The 27589-nt window shown below is 34.1% G+C and overlaps 1 protein-coding gene across 2 annotated transcripts in view; it reads right to left on the bottom strand.

Moving 5' to 3' along the window:
• The window catches only part of LOC145277946 (chorion peroxidase-like), a 61689-nt gene extending 36066 nt beyond the window's left edge, over nucleotides 1-25623 (bottom strand). The window contains exons 1-4 of one of the 2 annotated variants that reach the window (XM_080130032.1): nucleotides 25375-25623; nucleotides 20394-20471; nucleotides 7699-7871; nucleotides 2549-2722 (exon numbers count right to left, since the gene is read on the bottom strand). In XM_080130032.1, the coding sequence (XP_079986158.1) occupies nucleotides 2549-2722; nucleotides 7699-7871; nucleotides 20394-20471; nucleotides 25375-25379 (430 nt within the window). In that variant the 5' untranslated portion in view covers nucleotides 25380-25623. Of the gene's footprint in view, nucleotides 1-2548; nucleotides 2723-7698; nucleotides 7872-15225; nucleotides 15304-20393; nucleotides 20472-25374 lie in introns of those variants that run through there. The other variant, XM_080130033.1, reaches the window with a different exon arrangement.
• Nucleotides 25624-27589: the final 1966 nt, after the last annotated feature.

The following is a 27589-nucleotide window of genomic DNA, read 5'->3' as shown; positions in this document are numbered from 1 at the left end:
TAGTCATTTATTTGTTAAGTGTTATTTGTTTACTCATCTTAAACATTATATCACAATTCCTTTTATAGTGTGAAATCGTTTATGATCTTTTACTTCTAGGTGATTACTTAAAAATGTTTCGACATTACCAATCGTCTGGACTAGACTAAGTATTTTAATAGCTTACGTTATTATATTGCAAATAATACGATACAAAATGACAAATAAAAATTGGCTAAGAGAGGATGAAAGTTGGTTTTTTGATGAAATTTCATAATTTGAAAATTATTTAATTCCGTTTTTCCCAATGAGTCCAATTAAATCTGGTAAATAATAAAATTGAACGAACGCGTGTCCTATTCGCTTCGCAGTATGAATAATCAAGTATGTCAATTTTATAGACAAAGTAGGAGTAGACTTATTTTTTTAAAAATGCCGACAACTAATGAGTAAATAAAAAATAATCACATCTGGAAATTACATTTTTATGGGTAAAAATTAGTTTTGTCCACTTTTCTTGTCGATTAGTTTCGCTTTTTTTTTCTTATCGATTAGTTGTCTTTTATTGATTAGATTTGCCTTATTTTGTTATCTTTTTAGTTTTGTATTCTTTATCTTTCGATTAGTTTCGTTTCGATGATTTAAAGTAGTGAACACGAGTTAAATTTAGAAGCGATAACGATGTGGGCGAAGCTTGCAATTCTAAATATTTTCCTTGCGAATCATGTTGAGAAATCCATTAGTTTGACGGTTCTATTCGTTTTTTTATGACCCAAATTAAAACACAAAAATAAATACCGGAAAAAGTGTTGATATGCCATAACATGTAACAGACATTAATTGAATGCGCATAAGACAATTCCTTATATATATATATATATATATATATATATATATATATATATATATATATATATATATATATATATATAAGGAATTGTCTTATATATATATATATTATATATATATATATAGAGAGAGAGAGAGAGACAGACAGACAGACAGACAGACAGACAGAGTGATAGATTGATAGATTGATAATTAGTAACGGTAATACTACATTTAATCTTGAAATTTTCACGGGCACTACTGGCCCGATCTGACTGAAAATTTGTATGGACGTTTATTATCATAAGATGCTGCGAACTAAGTATTATGTATTAGTTCTATGCACAGTAAGAGATTATGAGAAATTAATAGGGATTCGTATTTAATGCAAACATGAGACAAATGTAAGCATATTAAATCATCAATTTGACACAAAGCAATAATTCTAAGTTAAACGGCCGTAACGGGCTGAAAAATCTAGTCTTTTTATATTAATAGAGCTTTATAATTATTTAAAGATTTAAAAATTGATTTAAATCAATGCTGGGCGTTAAGGCATGTATACCCTATCCAAGTAGTTTCGTTTTCACGTAAGGTTAGTTAATGGAATTTTCTACTACAGTTCAAGTTAGGCTAACTGTTATGTAAAAAGGGACAGACTCCAGTAAGTAAAAAAGCAAACTAAATAAGTTGAAAAGTATATTTGGAAATGGTTAGAATCGAACCCAGTAAGAAGTAAATAAAAAAATCAATACATATTGAAGTCCTAGGAATGTAGACCGATTGTCATTGTTTTTAGGAAATAACTAAATATTATTTATGTCAGAGTTAGATATGAACAATGCAGTTTAAAAGTACTGATTAATAAATGGGTTAGATTTGGAAATAAATTGGTTATAAATTAAACAATTCAAATTAGGAATTCTTGTTTGGCAAAAGTGCGTTTGGACGTACATAGATAAAATCCACGTAAATGAATTTCACGTGACGTCATAAAGAAAGGAGATTCCCAATATATTGAGGCAGGATTCGAAGTTAGTGAGACAGTCATAGAGAACCAGAGAGAGAAGAGACTCAGAGAGAGTCGGTCAGACTGAGAGCTGACGCTCTTGGAGGCGAAGGAGGGGGGGAGGAGACCAAACCATGTAATCATAAAGGCTTGAATCCCTGACCATCATCAATCACCCAGCTGGAATAAATAATCGTCTGTATTTGTAAACTGTTGTTTTCGTCTGTCGTCATTCCATCAAAAGAAAAGGGTAAATGTGTTTTTCTATCATCTTATAAACGAATTTTCCATAACCCCCTTCCGAGTATTGATTGTCCGTCCCCTCCGCAATCTTCCTCTGTTCCGAGTTCCCGTTATATATTGTCTCCGATATGAATCCCTGACTACATAACATAACACGTGCAAGAAATTACGTCCAGGGAAAGTTCGGCGTTAAAATGACCGGGCCAGTTTTTAGGGTATTCTAACATTTTATTAGAGTTTGGAAGTGGATGGTGCACTTCATCTTGATATACCTGTTGTTTAAAGAAGTGAATATAAGTTCAGAGAAATAAATAGAATTATTTGTTATTATTTTAATTGCTTCCATTTTCTAGCCACAAAACGAATAAAGAAAATGGAATCATTTAAGCAAATGTGACTGTGTCGCCACGTTGTGTTATTGTTTTCAGCATAGGAACACGCTTACATTAATAATAAGTTTTTAAAAAAATAACAAGTCAGATTACTTACCGTCCAACAATTTGGTCTTGTACAAATCATGTTCCACAAAGCGAGCGAAGGTAGAAGCTATAGCAGAAAGGTCTGAAGATTCGGCACTGGTCGATTGGAAAAAGTCAAGACTTATTTTTCGTGGATCAGGTAATGGCGTACCAAAGAAACTGATATTTCTTGGAGTCTGTGTACCTGTTTAAAAAGAATAAAACAATATATAAAACATATTAATATACGCGAGACATCTTTTCAAAGTAAAAAAAAAATACAATTTAGCTCCATTGTTCTTATATCCGTAGAATTTTATTAAAAATAAAACATTGTTTAGGAGAACCATCGGAGGGTTCACCTATAAAAAGTAGGTACGTCGCAACATTAATTACTGTATATGCGTTTTAATCGTCGGTCTAATATAAAATTATAGAAAAAAATCAGACAATCCCGTAAAACATGTGGTGACATAAAATAAAGAAAGACTTCTAATTTATTTTTAAAAGATGTTTTCATTATGCGATTCAATCCAATATTTAAATACAGACAGAATACAATGACATAAAAAGGTGCGGACTAATACAGACAGAAGAATGCAATTGTCATAAAAGTGGTATAATCATGTGTTCCAATACTTTCATACATTAACACTCGTCTAGCTACAACCGCTAATAACAATTTTCCCTACTCTCTATCTGTGTCTAAATCTAAACACAGATTCCATGAACAGAGATTATTTCCTGGAACTGTCCATCTGTGGAATTCCATTCCGCTGGCCTGCTTTCAAACTGACCACAATATGGTCGTCTACAAGTTCAATGTAAACAAGTTCTTGTTGAGTCAGCTCCTTAAATAATAAAATTATATCCAATTTCCACTGCTAACGATTATTACGCTGTTGTTCCAGTGATCACCATACATTCATTAACCTTTATCCTCGAGTGACCCTCTAGTCTTCATAAGTGATGATCCACTTGTAAAATAATTGTATAAAACGTGTTTTAATGATGTGGATCCCTATCTAAATGTAGAGAGAATATATATATATATATATGTATATATATATATATATATATATATATATATATATATATATATATATATAAGGCACGTCTTTGGCGGTTAGTTTTTAAAAGTTGTTGTATTATTGGATAGTTGTTCATCGGTCTTTATTTAACGCTTACACGTTCATTACTTTGGCTTTTTCCACGATTTGCTTTTAACCGGATACTATTATTCGTCATGGCCTCCCTTTTACATCCGTTTCCGCCTTCTTTCTACATTCGAGGTTTTCAAATTCAACCTTTGATGATTATTTTAAACCCAATCAAATCAAATTTCTGGAAAAATAGCAAAGTGTAACAAGCTATATAAAAATACAGAAGTTGGGTAGACTGATATACGGTCTTAATGCTCGTATGGGACGACTTACTATGGCAGGCATCGTTACTATATCCTCTGGTAAGTTGTTCAACGGAGCACAAGCACGGTCACAGAACGCTACTTTTCTTCTATTGAGATGAAAGAGCTGATCTTCTGCCAAGTCTCTTCGAAACAATGATTTTGCACTGGGATTAAAATCTTCAGGAAAGGTAAATTTTAATTCTCGTTGATATAAACCAGAAATCGCTTCCCCTCGCATCCTCGGCTCCTCAACTGAGAAGGATTCATCCCAAGATCAGCGATCATGATGCAACCAGCACCTTAGTTTAAACATATGGAGGCTAACTGTTGCTGCTGGTAGTAATTTTTACAAAGGATCACTGCTTATCAAGGCCCAAAGATCATTCGAGGATAAGGATTAATGAGTGTTAAGTGGTTCGTGAGACAACATTGTAGTTACAGAAATTGGGTAGAATTTGATTATTCAAAAGGACTGTTCAACCAGAACTTGTTTACATTGAACTTGAACGCTATCATGTTGCAGTCAGTTGGAAAACACCACTGTTTTATTGAGTTCGGCGGGCGGCCAGTTCTAAGAAAATAAATTTTTTATGGAATTTTCGTTTAGTTTAAGGCACAGATAGAGAGTGGGGGAAATTGTTGATAGCAGTTGTAATTAAATAAGTGTTTGTTGTGAATATTATACAGGGGGACCATAGATTAAAACTCAGTCGAGCACTTGACATGACAATAATGTCAGAGCAGAAACAGACTCGCAGCGTTTCTTCTGTGAGAAAGAGTTTATAAAGAAGAGAAAAGGACATCACCTACTATATTTCGAAGGAAGTTTTGAACCTTATCTAGGTAGAAAAAGGACTCTTCTGAGCAGGTCCTCCCCAGATGTGGCAAACTTGTTTTAGGGTGTTGTGACTCGAACTGAAAAAGAAACCTTCTGACAATTCAGTCAAAATATTTAAATACAGAAATAATAATACAATAATTTATATTATTGTATAATTTTATTGTATTGATAATCATCTATTTTAAGAATGTGTGACGTACGTCTGGCCTGGAGTAGTGAAAATGGTATCGGCAGAGACAACTGATTTGCTGCTATTTTTTTGTTAGTGATGTCTGACACATGGTCTCATTTTCACTGCAGATGTTGAAAATCTTTATGATGTAATGAATATGAGTACATTCATTTTTTTCCTCATGATAGAAATATGATTGGCTGGTAAGCTATGGAAACTGGCCAGGAGAACCATTAGGATAGACATCGAAAAGTACGCTACAAGTCTAACACTAAGAATACGAAGACTCGTTCAGTAAGGCGACTACGAAGACTCGTTCGGTAAGGCTACACAAGATTACTACTCAAAATTACAGCAAGTGACACCAAACTACTTCAGCGAATATATCCCCTTCGCAGAACATATCAGTGGTGACAGAGGATTCGAAACGAACTTACAAGTTTAAAAACCTAACGACGCGGGATTCTAAACGAACTCAACAGTAAAAATACTAACGACGAATGATTCAAAACGACCTCACTAGTAAAGAAAAAAAATTACGAAGAGCGTTAGAAAGACTTATCGTTAATACAGAAAGTGAGTATTTTTCTCCACATTTTTCGAACTTATTAACGAGGACGGTATAAAAAAGATTTTTAACGCATACATAAAGTAAGAATTTCCCCCTTTCTGTTGTTGGCATTGATAAAATTTATTGTCTATATAAATTTTCTACCTTGTTAATACGTCAGTAAAATAGAACAGACTTCGGAATCGACCAAAGTATTACAAGCCACTTAACAACAACAACAACAACAACAACAACAACAACAACAATAATCGGAACAACAAAAGCAACTCCAACAACAAGAGAGGTTTGAAAAGGTATTCAAATAACAGGCAAATGACAATAAAACACTTTTAGAAGACGTATTATCAAAGACCACAAAATCATAAGTCTTTTTTTTTCGGCTGAAGAATTTTCAAATTTACTATTTGAATTTAAATACAACGTTCTCAGCTTATTTTCGTAGGTTTGAAATAAAATATGTGAACAATGATCTGAAGAAGAAAAAAAAAACTCTATTGTTAAAAATTTTTTAAACAAAAAAAACCTACTAAATACGTGAATTAAATGTTTCTAAATAAACGGGAAGGCATGTAATTTAGAGATGCAATAGTGATTAATTTGTCGAAACAAAGAAATAGTCTGTTTCAAACTTGATATTAGTGCTCAAATATTGTAAAACAAGAGGATGATTATTTTGTAACATATGCAGGTATGGTTAACGCCCAGTGTCGAGCGCCAGGTTCAAAACCGAAGTACAAAGAAAGTAGATCAAGAATTCTTGATATTTTGGAACAAAGCACTCGAGTTATGTTGCAAAACATAACGGATAAACGCCAGAATTTAATGAATATTAAGGATAATAAATCGGATTGAAAGGGAAAACATATTATGAATACAGACTGTAATACGAAAGTCGAATCAAAATAAAAGAAAATGTGATAGTCAGTGAGTGTGAAGGAAAACATATACATAGGAAAATTTCTTCAAAAATACAATATATTTTGATTGTGGACATGTGAGTCATAAATGTTTCCATTGTCTGGGGAACAAAAACAAATAAAACCAAAGTCTCAAGCACTAATAAATGTAGGTTGTTCTAAAACGAAATTAAGGAGGATCAAAGAAGAAAATAAATGGGAAAACCGTAAAATGATAACTCAATTCGTGAAGTGATATCTCGCTAATAAAAGAACAAACTTTTAAACTTTTAAACCGTTAACAAACACAGAAATAATTTCCAGAGGGATATCAGGTAAAAAAATTAAAATTCAAAGAAGAATTCAAATTTAACATTTCGGTCATGGGAAACCTCATACATGTACTTCCTGGTTTAGAAAGTCTTTTTGGACTAGACTGGATTGTACTCTTTAACTTATGGGAATTAACAATTATTTTTCTGTAACAAACTTAAAGTAGAGAAAAGACGATGAGAACAGAAAGACCTATAACGAATCTGACAAGCGAATTCTCTTGCGTTTTGTTTTTCTTTTTTGCTAACAAAAGCAGAAACTGATTTTGAATTAAAAGAAAATGTTCAATCAATTTTTAAACCCCCAAAAAGTACTATTTTTGACACTTGACTCAAAACTGAAGAAATAGAAAGGTTCAAAAATATGATGCCATTTCTAAAGTCGATTACACAGATTGGGCGTCTCCAATCGTATATATAAAAAAGAAAGTCTAAAAATCAAAGTAGGTGCTGGTTTTTCGATTGGATTAACTGATTGTTTGAAAGATCATGGATACCTTCCAACATCCCCAGAAGATATATTCAATAAATTACACGGAGGTAAAGTGATTTACAAAGCTGGATTCGTCTGAAGTTACCCTCCGGTTAAAGTCAGTGAAGAATTTCGAAGTACCAAACAATATACATGCATAAAGAAATTTTTAAACTGAATTGTCTTCCTTTTGGATTGAAGGTAGCTTCAAGCCTCATGCTCGGAATAACAGCTTCGCCCACGAAAACTCGTTTAGTTAGTTAACTCACGAAAGTATTACTCGAGTAGTAGCAAAGTCCACTCAGCTACTTCAACGAATATATCTCTTTCGTCAGACATGTTGCTTTACCTAGTTCCTTCTATAAGCACTTGCTTCTAAAATTAATCGCGGACATGCAAATAGGATAATTTAGCCAGTATAAAAAGTAACCGATGGTGATTCATGCGAATTGTGTATTGACAAAGTTTTTATGTTTTGTTTTTACTCACCTAAATACATAGGAGGTGTGATGCGGACGTAAGGAGTTCCTGATTTTCCTGAGTAAGGAGAGCCTGCATTGTTGCAAGAACCATCAATAAGACGAAACGTCGGACTGGTAGGACAAGTGATTGTTGGCGAGTAAGGACAGGTATTGGACGACAGAAACTCTTGAGGAGATTGCCTAATTGGAACGACAAAAATACATGTTAAGTCAGTAACCAAACAATGTAAACTCTATAATAATTCATGTAAAAAGATTATACATATATATATATATATATATATATATATATATATATATATATATATATATATATATATATGATTAGTTTTTTTTTGGAAAAAGAATTCCAGCAGAGTGCTCAATTAAAAGGAAAATCCAAATTTTAAGAGCGTACTTATATTTTGTGTACAGAACGAATATTGGCTGAAGAGAGCTTGATAAGGATACCTTAAACGGGCCTTATTATCGGGCTTGAAACCGACAGTACCAATGATCTGTCTCAACTAACAACTTTCTGTACACAATATATATATATATATATATATATATATATATATATAGAGAGAGAGAGAGATAGAGAGAGAGAGAGAGAGAGAACCAAGAGCGAAATTTGTCTGTAAGTTTGAATATAATTATAAACACTTTTAAAAATATTATAGTTAAAGGCCACTATAAAAAATTTAAGCCCTCTTCAGGGAACAAAGAATAAGCGGGTAATCTAAGCGCAATGCAATATTTTGACTTCCTGTCGTTGAAAACTATTTGATTTTTACTATTTGTGACAATCTAATAGGACTTAATTCTCTTACTTGTTGTGTTAATTGGCCGTAACCGATGTGTCGAATACCATGCTGCGGAGTTAGGGATTGCTTTGTGACTGAGTTCGAATCCTCCGAGTGGTAGTAATTACTTCCTATACTGACAAGAATGGATGTTCGAAAATGTTTACTTAGGTTGAAAAATATTTATTAATTCTCCTCACCTTGAGTTGAGCATATTGAGAAGTGATATACGAATTACCATTAGCATATAAGCGACGCTCTTTGTGTAAACAAATTGAGCGGGGGTATTTCGGACGATGTCAAAACATCGTTAAATTCACTACTCGTTCAGCGGCCGCCAATAGCGTAATGGTTAGGAGCGTTGACTGTCGTACAGACGGTCGGGTTTCAATCCTGGCTTAAGGTAGTTGCCTGTCTAGCCGCACTGATGAGCTGTGAAACAGCGAAACAGTACTGCATGTGGATAACTATATATATATATATATATATACGAGAGGCGTGCAATAAATAATGCCCCTGACTTACTATAGCACTAGAGCAACGAAACTTGGCACAGTTATTAGTCTTTCTCTACATAGGAACCACACAGAGTTATGCATTTCTCCCATCGTTTGATGCATCTCTGGAGACAGTTTTTGTAGAACACCCCAGGTTGGTCCTCCAACCACGATGTGACTTCAGAAATCAATGCTGCATCATCTGGAAGCGCTTTCCTTTCAAAAACAACTTCATGGCTGGGAAGAGGTGAATGTCAGAAGGTCAAGGTCACGAGAGTAGGGAGGATGGGGAAGGATTTCATAACCATACGCCCGTGCTTCTGATCTGGCGACATGTGAGTTGTGTACCGGAGCGTTGTCCTGCAGGAGGAAGGTACCTTTGCTGATCTTGCCCCGTCTCTTGATTTTGATAGCTTCCCTTAATTTCCTCAAAAGTGAAGCATAATAGGCTCCTGTAATTGTGATATCCTTTGCCAGGAAATCTTTCATCACTACTCCGTCCTGGTCCCAGAAGTCTGTGAGCATGACCTTGCCAGCGGACAGCTGCACCCTTGCCTTCTTTGGAGGTGATGAGTCCAAGTGCTTCCACTGCATTGACTGGGCTTTGGTCTCTGGATCACAGTGATGGACCCAGGTTTCATCCTGTGTAATCAGTCTTTTGAAAAACTTTGACTCATCTTCTTGGCACATCTCCAAATTCATACTCGAGCACTCGACGCGTTCTCGCTTCTGGGATGGTGTGAACAATTTGGGAATCCATCTGGCAGACACCTTATGCATATGCAAATGGTCATGAATGATTGTTTCCACAGACCCTATACTAATCTTGACATATTGGGCTATTTGGCGAATAGTTATGCACCAATCTTCCAAAATGGCAGCCTCAACTTGACGGACAGATGCCTCATCAATGGCAGAAGGGGGCGACCAGGTCTGGGAGCTGTTTCCACATACTTCGGCCGTGTTTGAATTCACGATGCCAGCGTTGTACAAGGTCACATTATGAGCAGTAAATAGTTCGATGCAAAACATATCTACGAACACCGCCAGGTACTTAAAATACCTTCGTGTGAAATTTCATAAAAATCGGCCAACCCGTTTTAAAGTCCATAGAGAACAAACTCACACACACACACAGTTCATATAATCTATATAATTATAAAACTCAAATGACCTTGTAACTGGTGTTGTAACCCAACATCCGGTTTACGACTTCCGGTTGCGCATGCGTACATAAACAAATAATCAACGCGACAATAAAACGTATTGTTTTACTGTGTACGTTTTCAGCGTCCCAATTGTTTTTTTTTTCACGTTTAAATTATCCGAATAAACAATTGTTAATACTTTCTGCATTTTTTTTACATCGTTCATTTTCGTATAACGTTTAAGTTATTTTAACGCTAATTTTTTTACAAATAAATCTACTTTAACCCGTTGACAACCATAAGAGCATTTTACAACGGCGATTTGTCCACCGCTATACTTCTTTTTAATTTATTCTACATTTTTAACACACCTTTCTTAAAAAAAAACATTCATATATTTTCTTCTACACTTCCAACATAAATAAATAATCCCGAAAATATGTTTTTTTATTTGCGTTACAAATAAATAATCAACGCGGCAATAAAACGTATCAGTTTACTGTTTACGTTTTCAGCATCCCATTTGTTTTTGTTTTTTCGCGTTTAAATTAAAATATATATCAAAATTTGAATCTAACTTTAAGTATTATGGTATCTGTTCAGTGCACATTTACTTATAAGTATAGCAAACCACTTATAATTCAATGGCTGTAAGTTTGTTTGTTTGTTTCTTCAAAAATAAACAATTATAAACAGAACGACTCATAGAAATCTATCTATATTCTTTTTACATTTTAATATACTTTCATAGAAATGTTTCTGTTATATCGCAAAAAAAATATTTTCTTTACGTCACAAATGTCACGTTCATACATTAATTCCATAGTTAATATAACATACTGACCCAACGGGTCACGGATAGTCTAGTATAGCATTAGAGACTGGGGTAATATTTTTGTAGATCATCCTAATCGGAATTGTTAAATCAATTAACAATTGTTTAGTTGTCATTTTATGCTGAACATGGTATTTTAAACCTCAATTTCCAAATAAAATGCGTTCCTATTGTCATCTAATGACTGTAACTAAAATGTCATGCAAATGTAAAATGTGTGAATTTTTTAATGGAGGGGGCTTATATTTATATTATCCTTTGTAAAGTCTTTTAATATATTTTAAGAGATAAATCTGAGAAGTTTTTATCCATTGCTGTCTTACACATATTGCTAAACTTTCACAAAAATAGAATGTATCCGAATATTTAAGACGGGCTTCCGCCCACACCTATTTTTACTTCCTGAATGAAACGATATCAAACTAAATATAGCCCACATTTTGGACCCTCACGCCTTGCAACTTTTTTCTAAAATTCATAATTATTGATTAATGGTTTTAGAAGTGCCTCCTATTCAAATAAATATTAAAACATATACAAATACATAATTTTATTAAATATAAAAGTAGGCATCTGTATATATTTTTATATTATATATATATATATATATATATATATATATATATATATATATATATATATATATATATATATACTGTGGGGGAAAAAAGAGTTTGCAGACCTATTTTTTATTTCATTATTAATTTTGCTTTATTTTTTTAGTTTAAAAAAAAAAAAAATTCAATTATTGTTAAACATGTTTCTCTTTTCAGGTGAGCCATAGATTTATACAGGTAACCTAAATTTATTAATAATATATATATATATATATATATATATATATATATATATATATATATATATATATATATATATATATTGACGGCAAAGATGAAAGAAAAAAGCATAAAAGATGAAAGAAAAAAAGGTGACTTCACCACGAGATTTGAGAAAAATACAGAGCAGTGTGCTAGCAAACCCACACAGCACAAGCAACGCTATTTTCGATCATGCAGGAGTGTCTGGCATCTTTAAAAGGACCCGAAATCGGATTTTGAAACAAATAGCGGACCGGAGAACACTAAAAAAATGGTCCTCCTTTGAGTGATATTCAACTGTCAGAAGCGACTAAACTGGGCCACTAAATATTTCAAAAACAATTTTCAAAATGTTCTTTGGGCTGAAGACTAGAGCAAACCTCGATGACCCCGACGGGATGGCTTCTAAAAGGCAATAGCCCACGCTTGCGATTCAGACGTCAACAGGGAGGAGGGAAAGTGATGATTTGGGCTGGGATTATTGGTAGTGAGATTCTTGGTCCTTTTCTTGTCCCTGAAGGTGTCAAAATGAATTCTGTGAGCAACCCTAGATGGCCCCGATGGTTGGACCAAGGGATGGCTTCTTAAAGGCAATATTCCACACTTGCAATTCACACGTCAACAGGGAGGAGGGGGAGTGATGATTTGGGTTGGGATTATTGGTAGTGAGATTCTTATCCCTTTTTTTGTCCCTGAATGTGTCAAAATGAATTCTGTGAACTACTGCAAGTTTTTGGAACAGAATTTATTGCCCTGGTTGAAATCACAAAATGATGCTGTCAACCAGAATCTCATTATTCAACAAGACAATGCCCCAAGCTATGCTTCTCGGTTAAGAAAAGCTTGGCTTTCAGCCACGGAGATCTCTGGTAAACATCTGATGGATTGGCCACCTCATTCCAGATTTAAATCTGACAGATAACCTCTGGTCGATTCTGAAGAGGAAGGTTTACGAAAACAAGCATCAATTCAGCAGTAAAAAAAGACCTTTGGGGAAGGATTAAGGAGGTATCTTCTGAAATCACACCTCAATAAGTGTATAAATTAACATCATCTGTTGATAGGTGGCTGATGGATTTGATTGAGAATGGAGGAAAGCGCATAAAGAGTTAAATTGTTTTTAAAATGTGTATTGTTTTGTTTATTGTTATTTAAGTAATAAAGCAGGAGCTCAAATAAATATTAAAACATATACAGATACCTAATTTTATATTAATAGAGAACTTCAAAAACAAAACAAAATTATATATTAATATATTATTTCACTTGAGTTTTTTTGTTTTTTTGTTTTTTTTTTCAGAAATGTGAATCTATTTCTCCTGCCATGATCAGTGGCATACCTCAGTCAACGGAGACAGAACGAAAATATTAATATCCACTCAACTCTTAATTGTTGATTAGGCAACTAATTCAGGAGATGGAAAAGTTGGATAAAACATCTGACCACAGATACAAACCATATCTTTCGTGGATTTATCGCTCAAAATATCGAGAAATTTGGCTATGAGCAAATCATCTCGTTTTAACTATTCTATGAATAAAGATTTGTTGTTCTCTACTATTATATAAAAATAAACTTTGAGAATGTGTGTGTGTGTGTGCGTGTGTGTTCTTTCCTTATGGACTCCAAAACAGCTAGGTCGATTTTTTAAATTCTTATGAAGCTCCTTGACGTATCTGGGGTGTTTTTACGCTGGCTTTGAAACGGAATGCGTCTTATTAGCATCGAAAATCAATGATTGAAAAACCTCGATTAAAGAAGGAAGGCCGATTTTTACCAAAGTTAACACTTTTATACAACCTTACACCACAAGTGTATTTGAGAAGTTTTATCACCGTAGTCGTGGAAAAGCCCAGCATATAAAATCAATCGTAGATTATTTTATAAGACAGGGGCGCGTTCTAAATAACTGAGAGTACTTTCTCTTGCACTCGCTCTAACTCACTCAGTAATTCACATTGTGCCCACTCGCTTATACGTTGAGTTGGTAGCCGTAATCATAAGGTGTGGAAGTGTTCATTCTCCCCAACATTAATGTTTATTATTTATTTGTAATTTTATTGCATTATTTTCAGATATAGATGCAATTGCTAGTATTAAAAGAAAGTATTACAGTAATTTAATTAATAATAATAAAAAAGCAAATCTTTCTTAAAATATTATGTTTGCTAATTTTCAGGGGAAATATTTTAAAGAAAACTGTCAGTATTTTTCTTTTTTTCTTTTTTAATTAGAATAGATTTACATTAAAAACTAACCTAAAGACCCAACCTTGCCCAGGATTGAATGAGGAATAACAAATGATCCACACTTTCAATATTTTATTTTCATGAAATCGAGTATTTTTTAATTAAATCGATTAATTGCCTGCTCTAGTCCGAGACCCACCGCCGTGCAGGGAGAGAAAGCTTAACAGTGATTTAGTTCATAATACATCATAGTCTACATTGCACTGTAGAGATCTTATTGTTGATTAAATAAAATTATTTTATATAATGGTTTAGATTAAAGTTTAAAATGCAAAAATGAAGTATCATGGTTCAATTGTGTTCTAAACAGACGCATTCCTTTCAAACAAACCCATCTTTTATGAAAGAACTTGTTGATTTTATGCGCTGGGCCCTTCTGCTTGTGCTATGATAAAACTTTTCAAATGCACTTTTGATTTTAGACTGTATAGAGGTGTTAACTTTGCTGAAAATCAAACTGTTTCTTCTTTAATCGGATTTTTCCGATTATTCATCGTCGATACTTATCGAAAATATTCCGATACAAAACCTATCTCAAAAACATACCCAGACACATAAAATCCATACACAAACACACACAAAGTGCCATTTATATATAATTAGAGATAGAAACATGTAATGCAGGTTATACATTTAAAAATAATATTTTACGCTTTTTTAATAGCCGCCGGATGACAGGTCGTTTTCTGCATATATATCGTGCGTGCTAGAAAATGACTCACACCTAAACGTATCCTGTATCCCTAAATAAACACCACTCATGTAGTATTGTTGCCACATCAAGGCTAATACATTTACCATTACACTTCCTCTCTTAGACTGGATTAAGACCCGAGTCTCTAACCTAATGAGGTCTCGCATTATCAACTAAACTCCGAACCCCAGTCCTATTGCAGCAATGTTACATTCCTGTTCCTGTTTTACAAGTATGTTAATGAAATCTGCTCTGACGAACTCATAGAACATACACGCGACTAATCTGACAAGCATTAAAATTCCACCCCTTCACTATAAGAGATCCCTAGATGCCGGAAAGCCTTCTATTCTAGTAGTTTCTTCAATCAAATTGTTTCCCTAACTCTTTCAAATGTGCAGAAGTTTAAGTGTAATGTGAACAGACATCTTGCTGCTCAACTACCTACATAGTTTCGCTGTGAATATGGTCCTAAATAGTAGGCCCTATATCTAAGTGTCACTGTACCTTGTTTGGGTTGAATAAGAGAAAAATGATGTACACCAGAATGTGCATTGCCTTGTAGAATACTCACATCAGAAAACCTGTTAAAAGAAAAAAAAAAAGATTAATCAGAAAATCAAATCATTAGTTCTCGTCATAAAAATTTCACGCACTAAAAATATCATAATCTATATAATAATACGTTAAGGCAATTTCATTTCCATATGTATGTTATCACCCAACCCTTTTTTGTAATAGATAGCATCGCCAGACTACCGAAAATGCAGTGCAGAAAATGCCATTTTAAAAATTTCATCTATAATATAAATCTCACCTGTATGTATGTATGTATGTATGTATGTATGTATGTATGTATGTATGTATGACTTGTTTGGTAAGGAGGGTGGCTAGTCTACCTGAAGGATTAAAACAAGGCCTTCCAAAGGGCGAATGAACCCTTTTTCGGGGTCAACGGCCAACTAGCACATAGTGTGTGTGTGTGCGTGTGTATGTGTGCGTGTGTGTGTGTGTGTGTTGGGGTGGAGAGGGCTCCTGTAAGCCGTGGTGAAGGCAACCTTTCTATGAGAAGCAAATCTCTGATTTAAAAAACCATAAAGCGGGAGACCAGTACCCGCATTAAGCTGGTTTGCAGTTTAACTTGTTGCTAGCTATCTTGCTCTTGCTTGTTGCTGGATCTCAACATTTTGAACCGAGAGAGAGACTTAGCTGTCGTACAAAGCTAAGACTCTGTAACATCATCTGTGTATAGCTACTCCCTCAGGCATTTGTCTATTAAAATGGTCCTGTGGTGATTGAAGTCATTTTGGGGCTCGTGGACTTTAAGTGTCTAAGAGAGTGGCACTCGTCTGACAAGATGTTGCAATCATCACCATGTATGTATTATGTATGTATGTATTTCTGCCTAAAGCTTCCAACAGTTTTGATTTTAAACTTCACGTTCTTTTCCTCCTTTGCGGTATGAGTTCGGGCCTGACTGCCTACTACCGCTTTTTTTTTTTTTTTTTTTTTTTTTTTTTTGCTAAACACACACCTCCAAACACCCGGGCAATGCCGGACACCCAGATTAGTTTTTATATAAATGTTGTCTCGAACATAGAACTCGAAGTATGATATACTTCAATTTAGCCATCGGATGAAGAATAACGAACAGTATCTGTCCAGTCCAAAGATGGCACAATAATGTTGTGGAGATTGCGTTCACAGTAAACTTTTATAGAATGGAAATACAAGGTGATTCAAAAACAATGACCCTATTTCATGATCAAATATTTCATAAGTAGATCTATGAATTAGAATGAGGGAGTGAGTGTTTAGAAGATCAGATTTTCCTGTTTTCTATGATTGTCACGTGATGAATACGCCTGGCAGTGACAGCAAAAAAAAACAAACGGCGATCCGTCAACAGAAAGATTTTTTGTCCTTGAGTTTGCAGTCTAAATACGTGATTACAGTGCAGCGTACATTCAGAGTGAAATTCAGTTGCGATACTCCTCTTCCTGAGAACATTCGAAGGTGGTTTAAGCAGTTTGAAGAGAACGGATGCCTGTATAAAAGCGATCGCAACTTCATAGTAAAATGTGTAGAAAATCCGTGTTGCGTTTATTCGGAGCCCAAAGAAATCCATGCGCCATGCAAGTCGTGAGCTGGCAATTCTTCAACTCACGCTGTGGTGTTTGCTTAAAACCCCGCTGCATTCGAAACCGTACAGGCTGCAGCTCCATGAAGCACTTAAAAACAATAACTACCTACGACGAATGGAATTTTGCAACCAGATGCTGTAAATGATGGAGGACGACGAAAGTTTCTGTTCCCTGTTAATTTTCAGTGAGGAAGCCTAATATCTGAATGGCAACGTCGACCGACAAAATGTGAAACCGAAAATCCTCACGAAATTATTCAACATAAAGGAATTTCTCCTAAAGTAAACGTTTTCTGCGTTGTATCTTGCAACAAGGTTTCTAGGAAAACTCTCTTACAGGGTAAGCGATAAGGATATGTTACGAAACAGATTCTTCCCCTTAATGGAAGCTGATTCAAATGGACCCATTTTCAACAAGATGGAGCGCCTCTCCACTGGAGCTTCTGAGTAAGAGCATGTTTAAATGAAAAACTGCCTCAGCGATGGATTGGTCGGACAGGGGCCCGTGACATTGCTCTTTCTGCTTGATCTCGTATGTCTCCTGACCTCACAGTTTGTGTTCTATTTTCTGGGGGTTTGTAAAAGATAAAGTCTTAATCTTCTAAGCCTCTTTTTTAGAACTGCACGCTTGTGTAACTCTCTTTCGTTTGACTACAATTTGGTTGTCTTCAAGTCCAACGTAAACAAATTCTTGATGAGCCGTCTCCTTAAGTAATCCAATTTACCAAATTTCCACTACTAACGATTACTATATTATCCCATTGACTACAGTACATTCAGTAACCTTTATCATCGAATGGCCTCCGGGCCTTGATAAGTGATGACCCCTATGTAAAAAAGAAAGGTTTTGTCATTATCAACTGACCTGGAAAACTTTAAACATCGAATAACAACAGCGAACAATTCAATTGATCCTGATATGCTTCAACGTTAATTTTATTTATTGCGGACTATTATCCTCATCTTTTCTTAATTGAGAAGATAATAGTCCGCAATAAATAAAATTAATAAATAATACTCATCTCAATAATGAATTATAATTAAATAATTTATATGCTTCAACGTGTTTGGGAAGAATTCTCATATCGTATTGATGTTGTTTGCGCTGCAAGGGGCAATATTGGGCACTCGTAACATGTGAAATAAAACTAGGCATTAAATACTATATTTGTATTATAAGCTTAATTTTTTACTATGTCTCCTTCATATAATATTCAATCATGAAATATAGTCATGTTTTATAAATCACGCTGTATTTCATAAACTCCGTGATGGATTTTAGAGACACACGACCTCCATAGTCTGACATTCACCGGGGTCATTAACCAGATTATTGTAAACAAGTATGCTCCAATGTAATCAAAGGTCTTTTTGCATCTCTGCAGGTTCATCATATACATAAAAAAAAATTAATTAAAATTCTGCCTTTATTTTCATTGTATGACGACGATGATGAAGTTACTTATCTTCTTAACACGACGGGATAATGTGATAAGGATAAAAAAAATTAGATTTAAAAAATCAGCGCAATAAAGAAAAAGCACTCTAGACAGACAAAAAAATGTCTGGGCAGTTCCGTCGGCATTCCCTCAACGCAGGTGATTAGCAATAAACTAACCCCTTCTCAAAGGGAGAAGGCAATATCTGGAGAATGGACGTACTAGAGCTGCGCAGGATCAACGACATACCTCAGTCAGCAGGAACAAGTCATCTCAACAATGACCTAGACTCTGGTCCAAGGGGAAAAAACTGCTAATAAAACTGCCGTTGCAATAAAAAAAACTGCTAATAAAACTGTCGTTGCAATAAAAAAACTGCTAATAAAACTGCCGTTGCAATAAAAAAAACTGCTAATAAAACTGCCGTTGCAATAAAAAAACTGCTAATAAAACTGCCGTTGCAATTAAAAAAACTGCTAATAAAACTGCCGTTGCAATAAAAAAAACTGCTAATAAAACTGCCGTTGCAATAAAAAAAAACTGCTAATAAAACTGCCGTTGCAATAAAAAAAACTGCTAATAAAACTGCCGTTGCAATAAAAAAAACTGCTAATAAAACTGCCGTTGCAATAAAAAAAACTGGTAATAAAACTGCCGTTGCAATAAAAAAAACTGCTAATAAAACTGCCGTTGCAATAAAAAAAACTGCTAATAAAACTGCCGTTGCAATAAAAAAACTGCTAATAAAACTGCCGTTGCAATAAAATCTAATTTGCTTGATACGCGACATGTTTTTAGCTTTGACCGAAGTGAAATCAATTTATAATTACGCTATAATTACAAATTAAAACCATTGAATCGTTTAATATCCACTGAGTTTAAAGCAGCCGGCTTTTATTACACATTCAATGTATATTATACTAGTCGAATGAAGTATCATGGTCACATGTAAATATGAAATGTCAGTAATTAAAGGAATGTATGAAATTTAATATTACCGTTGTATTTATACAAGTGGTTTTAGCTAAACGTCATGTTTATTTTGATGTGCATTCAGCAAAAGTAAATCATTCATCTGAATAATGTCGGGAAATTAAAGTTTGTAGTGAAAAGAAACGGATATTATTTATATAAGAAAGTAGTAAAAGGAAAATATAATTTAACGGAATGCGTAAATGAAACAATATCGGACATTTTTAGAAGTAGATACGATGAAAGAAATTTGTTGATGAATGCTGGCAGAGTATTAGTATATATTTATGATTCGATGAAATTTCATTCTATATCCTTTAAGTAATTTGTTTGGGAGAATCAGTTTGCTCGGAATTAATGTATGAAAATGTAAAATCCATAAAAAACGACGATTATTTTTCAAATATCAGGCATTGCCAAGAAGCTTGACCATATTGGAATTATATGTTGCGATCTTGTTTATATTTCTATGCTACCAGAGTAGAAAGGAGAAAATTAAGATTACTTTATGAAGTAGACAGGTTAACATTTTAATGTATCGGTGCCTTCTTGTGCGTGTTCCAGGTTCAAATCATGAAGGAACGAAAAGATCGTGTTCTTTTTTGGTAAACAAAATATTGTCATTATTTAACAGCAGTTTATAAAGTGCTGTATACTGATACGTCGGTAATAACGTTCGTGATAAAATATAAATATGTACTCGAAATTCTCTAACGTAACTTAGGGGAGTATATAGTAAGTGTATTTTTTAGTTTGTAGAATTAAAACGAAACCAGACGACAAACAGACCGTTCTGTTTCATGTATATACGCATATAACATAATAAGATGGTGGTATCTTATAGTGTGTACTTATATTTTAGTATTTACTTCAACAGTGCGCAATCCGTGGGTATTGCTTAGTAGGAGTATATATATATATATATATATATATATATATATATATATATATATATATATATATATATATATATATATATATGAAAACTTAGCTACACAAATAGGTTCATGTTTAATTCGCGCAGAAAATCAGATTAGATTACTGATGTATTTCCTTGGATGTATATAAGCATATATGATTTATTATTACGTCGAGAAACAAAAAGAACAAAACAAAATAACTCACCACTTGGGAATTGTCCTTTGATCCCGAAAATAAATATACAGGAAGCGGCAATAAAATTCAAATAGAATGGCAAACTGTAAAGAAACAAGCATTAATTAATTCACCATTAAAACAATGCACGAGGATAGATTTTGTAAAGATGGCGTCCTTTCAGCGACTGCACAACTTGCTCAGCGATTCTTATTTTAAATATTTGTACTAAAAATCACACAAATCGTAAAAATAAGACAAAATGTAAGTAACGCAGATAACTAGTCTTCACTAATCAACTAGCCGCCATCACTGATCATAAAACTCTGCATGGATTAAACAGTCGTCAAAACAACTTGAATATTCATATCTTATATTCAATAGATATGAAAACAACCAATCTACTACACGAAGGCTCACATATAACTCCACATGTGGACACAACACACACACACACACACACACACACACACGTCGGTAAATGAGGTGTTTTAGTGTGTGTTGAATGCTATAATATACACACACACATATATGGATATACATGTATATATGTATATATAGTTGTATTATTACATTAGTTTACTTTTTATAAGCATATTTTCGAGCTATATACTATATAATTAATGTACAAAATGTATGTGTTCATATATTATTTTGCTTTATGTATTCTTACTTGTTATATATATATATGTGTGTGTGTGTGTGTATGTGTGTGTGTGTGTGTGTGTTAGTGATGGAACGATTCCAATATTTTTCCTGATTCCGATACAATTACCGATTCCGATTCCGATTCGTTATAAATCTCTAAATATTTTACTATAAAATTGTTATTTTATCCCGATTACTGTAAAAACACATCTTAAATGTGCATGTATTTTCTCAAACGTAAAAACACACTTGTGACGGTGGACAAAAATCAGAGGCCTGCAGTATTAATGCTGGAGTCCCTCAAGGGTCAATCCTGGGCCCAACTCTCTTCCTGATCTACATCAATGACCTCCCTAAACGCATATTTAAATCATTCGTTGACATCTATGCTGATGACACGACCATCTACGGCAACACATCAAAAGATGTAAATGACAAAGTTCTCTCTGATTCTCTCTCCTTTGATCTCGAGCGCGTGGTTCAGTGGGGGAAGAGGTGGTTGGTTACCTTTAATGCTTCTAAAACTAAACTCCTATCTTTACATCACCAACGCTCTGATCCCCATCTGGCATCAATTGTGATGGATGGCTCTCGTCTAGGAGAAGCCCCATGTTTGTCCTTTAATCCTGATCTGAAATGAACACGTACATCAAGTCTGTTGCTGGAAAGATGGTGGGATCCTTCTACCGCTCCAGAAGATATCTCACTACTGATGCAATTCTCTATCTATATAAAAGCCCAATACGTCCAAGGATGGAATACTGCTGCAATATCTGGGCGGGAGCTGCTAAAAAAAGCCTATCCTGCCTTGACATAATACAAAATAGACTTCGTGGCTTAGTGGGGGATGCCCTTTTCTCTACCCTGCAACCTCTCTCCCACAGAAGAGACGTTGCGAGCCTATCCTTGTTTTATCGTTATTTCCATGGCAGGTGCTCGTCTGAACTCCAATCTCTGGTCCCCCCCTCGCCAATCTTTTACGAAAAACACCCGTCTAGCTGAATCCACTGTGAACAATTTCCCCACTCTTTATCTGTGCCTAAATTAAAACGTAGATTCCATGAACAAAGCTTCTTTCTTAGAACTGCACGCCTGTGGAACTCTGTTCCGTCTGCCTGCTTCCCACCTGACTACAACCTGGATGTCTTCAAGTCCAACGTTAACAAATTCCTAATGATCCGCCCCCTTAAGTAAACACTTCATTAAATCTCCACACTAACATACTGTACTTGCAATAACCCTTATCTCTGAGTGGCTTCCGAGCCTTGATAAATGGTGACCACCGTGTAAAAAAAAAAGATCTAGAGATTTTAAATAGTTATTATTTTATTATTGATACAAGCAATGGAAGACGTTTTATAAAAACAAAATAAAATACATAATTAAAGGAATCGGTTTTGGCATCGGAAAATAGGCTAAAATTTTCCCGATTCCGATTAATCGTCCCAACACTAATATATATATATATATATATATATATATATATATATATATATATATATATAGAGAGAGAGAGAGAGAGAGAGAGAGAGAGAAAGAAAGAAAGAAAGAAAGAGAGAGAGAGAGGGGGACTATCAGGGAGACCCGACGTTGCCCGGGATTAAATGATGATCAACAAATGTTTCACACTCCCATATTATTGTCATAGAAATCAGTGAAATTGCTCATTTTTCCATAAAATCGATTAATTGCTTGCTCTAGTTGAGAACCATCGCGGTTCACCGGGAGGAAGCTTACATGCCTCTCGCAATGATTAGTTCACAATACATTGTAATCTACGTTACACTGTGGAGAACCTACTGTTGATTTCATAAAATTATTTTTACATATAATGGCTTGAATTAAAGTTTAAAATACATATTATACTTCAATTGTGTTCTAAACAGAAACATTCATTTTGAACGCGTACCTATCATAACAAAAAACATACTGTCGATTTTATATGCCGCGCCTTTCTACTTGTGCGGTGATAATGGCTTGAATTTAAGTTTAAAATGAAGTTTTGTCTTTTGTAATTATATTTTTAACTAGTCTGCGTGACCTGGGTGTTTTCAGATGTGTATTGAGCAAAAAAAAAAAACAGTTGTAGTAGGCAGGCAGGCTCAAACCCGTCCTGCGAAAGGGGCAAAGACGTGAAAAAAAAACCTGACATCGTTGCTATTGCGCCCATCGCCACACTGAAAGTGAAGTATGTTTAAATTAAGGCTAGACAATCGAAAAGAGGGGATGACTTTCGAAAATATCGGCAAAAAAGCGACACCTTCCTGTAGAAAAGTGCCCAGTTGAGGGTGAATGAATTAATGTTTTTTGCCATTTTTTCGATATTTGTCGTCCAGAGGATCGTGCTTCCAAATGATACTGATCTCGTGAAAATCCATTTAAATTGCATTCTTTATTTTTATTTTTACTTTTTTACTCGAAACTTCTTTAGATTATATATATATATATATATATATATATATATATATATATATATATATATATATATATATATATATATATATATATATATAATAATTTTTTTGATTCATCCAGCCTTGACAGACGTGTCTCAAATATTATCTCTAGTACTTTTCTTTTAATGATTTGGAATTCATTCCATTTGCACTTTTTTCCAAGGAACTCTGCCTTTTGGATGGGTTTGGACCATTTGGAATTTACCCAGTGGATTGAAATTTTAAATTCGACCGTTTTGGATTTTACCATTTTTGGATTTTTACCCTTCACCGGACTATCCATTCATGTGAAATCTTTTTATTATTTTTCTTTTGCCTCCTGTTCCCCTTACCTCACCCTTTTTTTAACCAAGTAAGATCTTTGACTTACTTGTAGTTTCATTAAATACTTTTATATGCAAAATCCGATCCTGCATTTTGCTAATTCCTGCCCTGAAGGAGAGTATTTCTTCGAAACTCCGCGGATTAAGGACTATCCACTTATCTTGTGCTTCCTTTTTTAAAATTAAATATGTTTTTAACTCTTTTTCAAGATGTCTTTTAACATATTTTATTAATCATTTGTTCATATATATATAATATATATATATATATATATATATATTAGTTTTGATCTCACTGCTATATATCAGGTTCAATATAATAATCGATAGAGAAGTGTCTCTATAATTTAAAATATGAATTAAAATATCATATTTAAGCGTATCTTACGACTGGGCAATGCCGGGCGGCCTGCCAGTATATTATAAAATGCATAGTAAAGTGGCTAAAATCACAAAATGTTCATGCAAATAACGATATATATTTATTACGAAATAAGGTGGGATATTATATATTATATTTATTATTGAAAGCAAACATATAACCGATGCTTAATAATTTTGTATATTAAATCATTAAATACCTAAAAATATTTAATAAATTATGTTCTTAAACCGATGGTCTACTGTATATATTTTTGACAATCTTCTCCGATATACGTGTCCATCGAATATGGAAATGAGTATTTTAAGGTTAGGTTTAATATCTGCATTAGGAAATGTAGGGACTATATTTAAATTTACCTGCTAAATTTTTCAAAGTATTATAAAATTTGTAGTAATAAGTCAAAAGATATATTAAATACATAAAAAGTTCACACAGAATATATTACCAAATAAGGTTTTTATATTATGCATTATAATTAATATTGAAAACAATAATATAACTTATGCGTAATGATTTTGTAATTATTAAATACCAAGCAATATGAGCATCAACGAATTGGTCTCTTTTATATTATTTTTAATGGAATTCGTTTTTTGTATATTAACCCAATTACATACTTAAAAACTGTCTATATATAAGAAGTGAAGAATAAATGTTTCTGAATTTATAAGATGAGGATTGATTATTCGTATTATTTAGATTCTTTGGACTACTGTTCTCATCTTGAGTGTCATTTTCATAACGTTTATGTCGATGTAATCTCCGACCTTTGTTATTTGCATCTCGTAGATCTCGGATATTCTTCTGTCGAACTCGGGAATCTGCACGTAATTCTGAATGAGGCCCTTTATTCAATTTACGGGAATGAGAGCATGCTATCCCTGTGAATTAAATAAATGGTTCCGCTCAAAATTCCGTGAAAATTCCAGAGTTGGAAAGAAACATTCCCGAGTTCGGTAAGACACACCCAAAGAAGATAGGAAGTTACATCCACCGAAACGTTGTGAAAGTGACATCCAATATAAAAACAGTTGTCCGAATAATGCGAATGAGGTATTGTTCTCTTTTATATTATTTTTACTTGAAAAACATGTGTCAGTTTTCGAACAACTTCTCGTGATTATGTTGAAATAGCAATGTCCAACTGTGTATATTCTTAAGTAAGAACCAAGAAAAAATGGAACATAAATCTCACCTCATTGTTTTAACTTGATCAAAAGGTCTGGTACTTCTTCAGACGAAAGATGACAGGGAGCAGTTACTCTGGCAAAAAAGGCGCTGTCCAACAAAAAATAATGCACATCGACTGAAAAGTCTGATGCGATTCTAAAATCCAAGCAAATCTGTTAATCTTTTATAGAGCTTTAAAGAAAGGACCGTTTGTTCTATTAATAGATTATATGTTGTTTTTATCATAGCTTGTATGTGTGAGAGAAAATAAACTCGTTTGACTTTTCTGTAATTGGTTTCTAGTGAAATTTCCCAGGAATCCAAGGCCGATAAGACACATCATCATCAGTTTAAAACTAGTTGAAGTACTTGAACATTGTTAGTAACATATCATCCAAAATTAAGCAATCAAGTCGAGAATTCTTCTATTTTCTCGAGTTGATTTTCAAAGAATTGTCATTTGAATCTTTTGATGGCTGCTAACACCTATGTGCACCAATGATGTAGGTGTATTATATTTCTCGTCAGCTTTTTTTACTAATGAGTCACCGTTTGTCCAGGCCTAAATGTCATTCAAGGATAAGGATTAATGAAATTGTCAAGAATCGATGAAAAGCACATTGGTAAGTTTGGAAACGAAGGTTGGAATTTAATTATGTAACCGGGCAGTTAGACAAAATTTTGTTAACATTGGATTTACAAATGAGCACGATGCAGTCACCTGGAAAGTAGCCCCGTAGTATTGTATTCTACAGATGGGAAATATTGAAAACACCTCTGCTATGAGGTATGTTTGGTATTATTGGGATTATTTCGACAACTGTTCTCATCTTCAATGTTATTTTCGAAATCTTTCGACTTACATAAACTCTGACTTCGGGAATATTTCTGTCGGATTCTGCATGGAATTTCGAACAACCCCCTTTTTTTCAAAATTCCACATAGTCTCTCGTGTTCGGCAGAAATATTCACGAATTCGATAAAATACGCCTGAAGAAGGTCGAAGGTCACATTCACCGAAGCATTGTAAGAATATCACTCAAGATGAGAACAGTAGTCCGAATAATCCAGCTGGAATAGATTATAAATTGTTATGGTTATCATCAAGAGCCACTCGAGGATAAAGTTAATAAGACTGGATGATTGTTAGTTGAAAGATAAGGAACGTTATGTACTATGACTGATTAAATGTTTGAACTGTATTTGACTGAGCAGAGGTGGACTACTTTTCTATATTTTTCTCGATCTTACGAACGCTACAAAGTTGATTAAGAAAAATTATGAATCGTGTTTTATTTAGCAGTTCTAAACTATTGTTCTACCCTTATCCTTGATCTTGATACTCGAAAAACAAGTATTAGCTGTCTTTCCGCAACTACTCTACATTCGTCCTAGATCTTAGAAATGCTGCGAGAGTACTATGATTTAACAAAAGTATGAACTGCGAATTATTGAATTGTTCATCTGCTGGTCTCGCTTTTGGGGGGTCTTAGAAAAGCTATGAGCGTACGATGATTGAGTAAAGTTATGAACTGTGTTTTATTGAGCAGTGGTCAGCTACTGTTCTACCCTTTTTTTATATCGGAACGCTATAAGAGTACTGTAATTGAAGTTATGTACTGTTTCTGATTAAGCAGTGTTCAGATACTGTTCTACTCTTTTCTTTGATCTTAGGAAAACTATGGGTGTACGATAACTGAGTAAAGGTATAAACTGTGTTTTATAAAGCAGTGCTCAGCAACTGTTCTATCTTCCCCTTTTGACCTTCAGTATCTTCTGATTATCATATCAGATAGCCTATTCTGATACCGCCACTTCATCTCTGTTAAAGCATCCGTGCATCGATGATCGCTATAGGAATTAAAACTACCTGTAAAAGATTGCGATACTTTTATCGCGATTATACTTCTCTACCTCTGACGTGTTCTATGTTCTATCTCAATGCATTTTACTTATGTTATTTTGTGAAGGATGTAACTCTTTGCCACGCACAGACATTCGTTATATATGGACTAACTACGGACTATAGCACAACAAAAGTAACTTTAGGCACATCACATGGTGTTTTGCGCATGGAGATCAGTCGAGTACATCAAATAACGTCACTTTGAAAAGCTACTACCCCTCTGCATAACTCTTACCTGAAATAATTTTAATAACTATACATCCTTACTTTATAGGATCTAATTATGCATATTTATACCTGACCTATTTGGTATGATGGTTAGAATGCTCGTTGG

Source organism: Euprymna scolopes, chromosome 6 (genome assembly GCF_053919585.1).
Source record: "Euprymna scolopes isolate OS-2025 chromosome 6, ASM5391958v1, whole genome shotgun sequence".
Classification (NCBI taxonomy): Eukaryota; Metazoa; Mollusca; class Cephalopoda; order Sepiida; family Sepiolidae; genus Euprymna; species Euprymna scolopes.
Note: the sequence above shows the minus strand (reverse complement) of the source record. Positions and strands in the feature narration are given on the sequence as shown.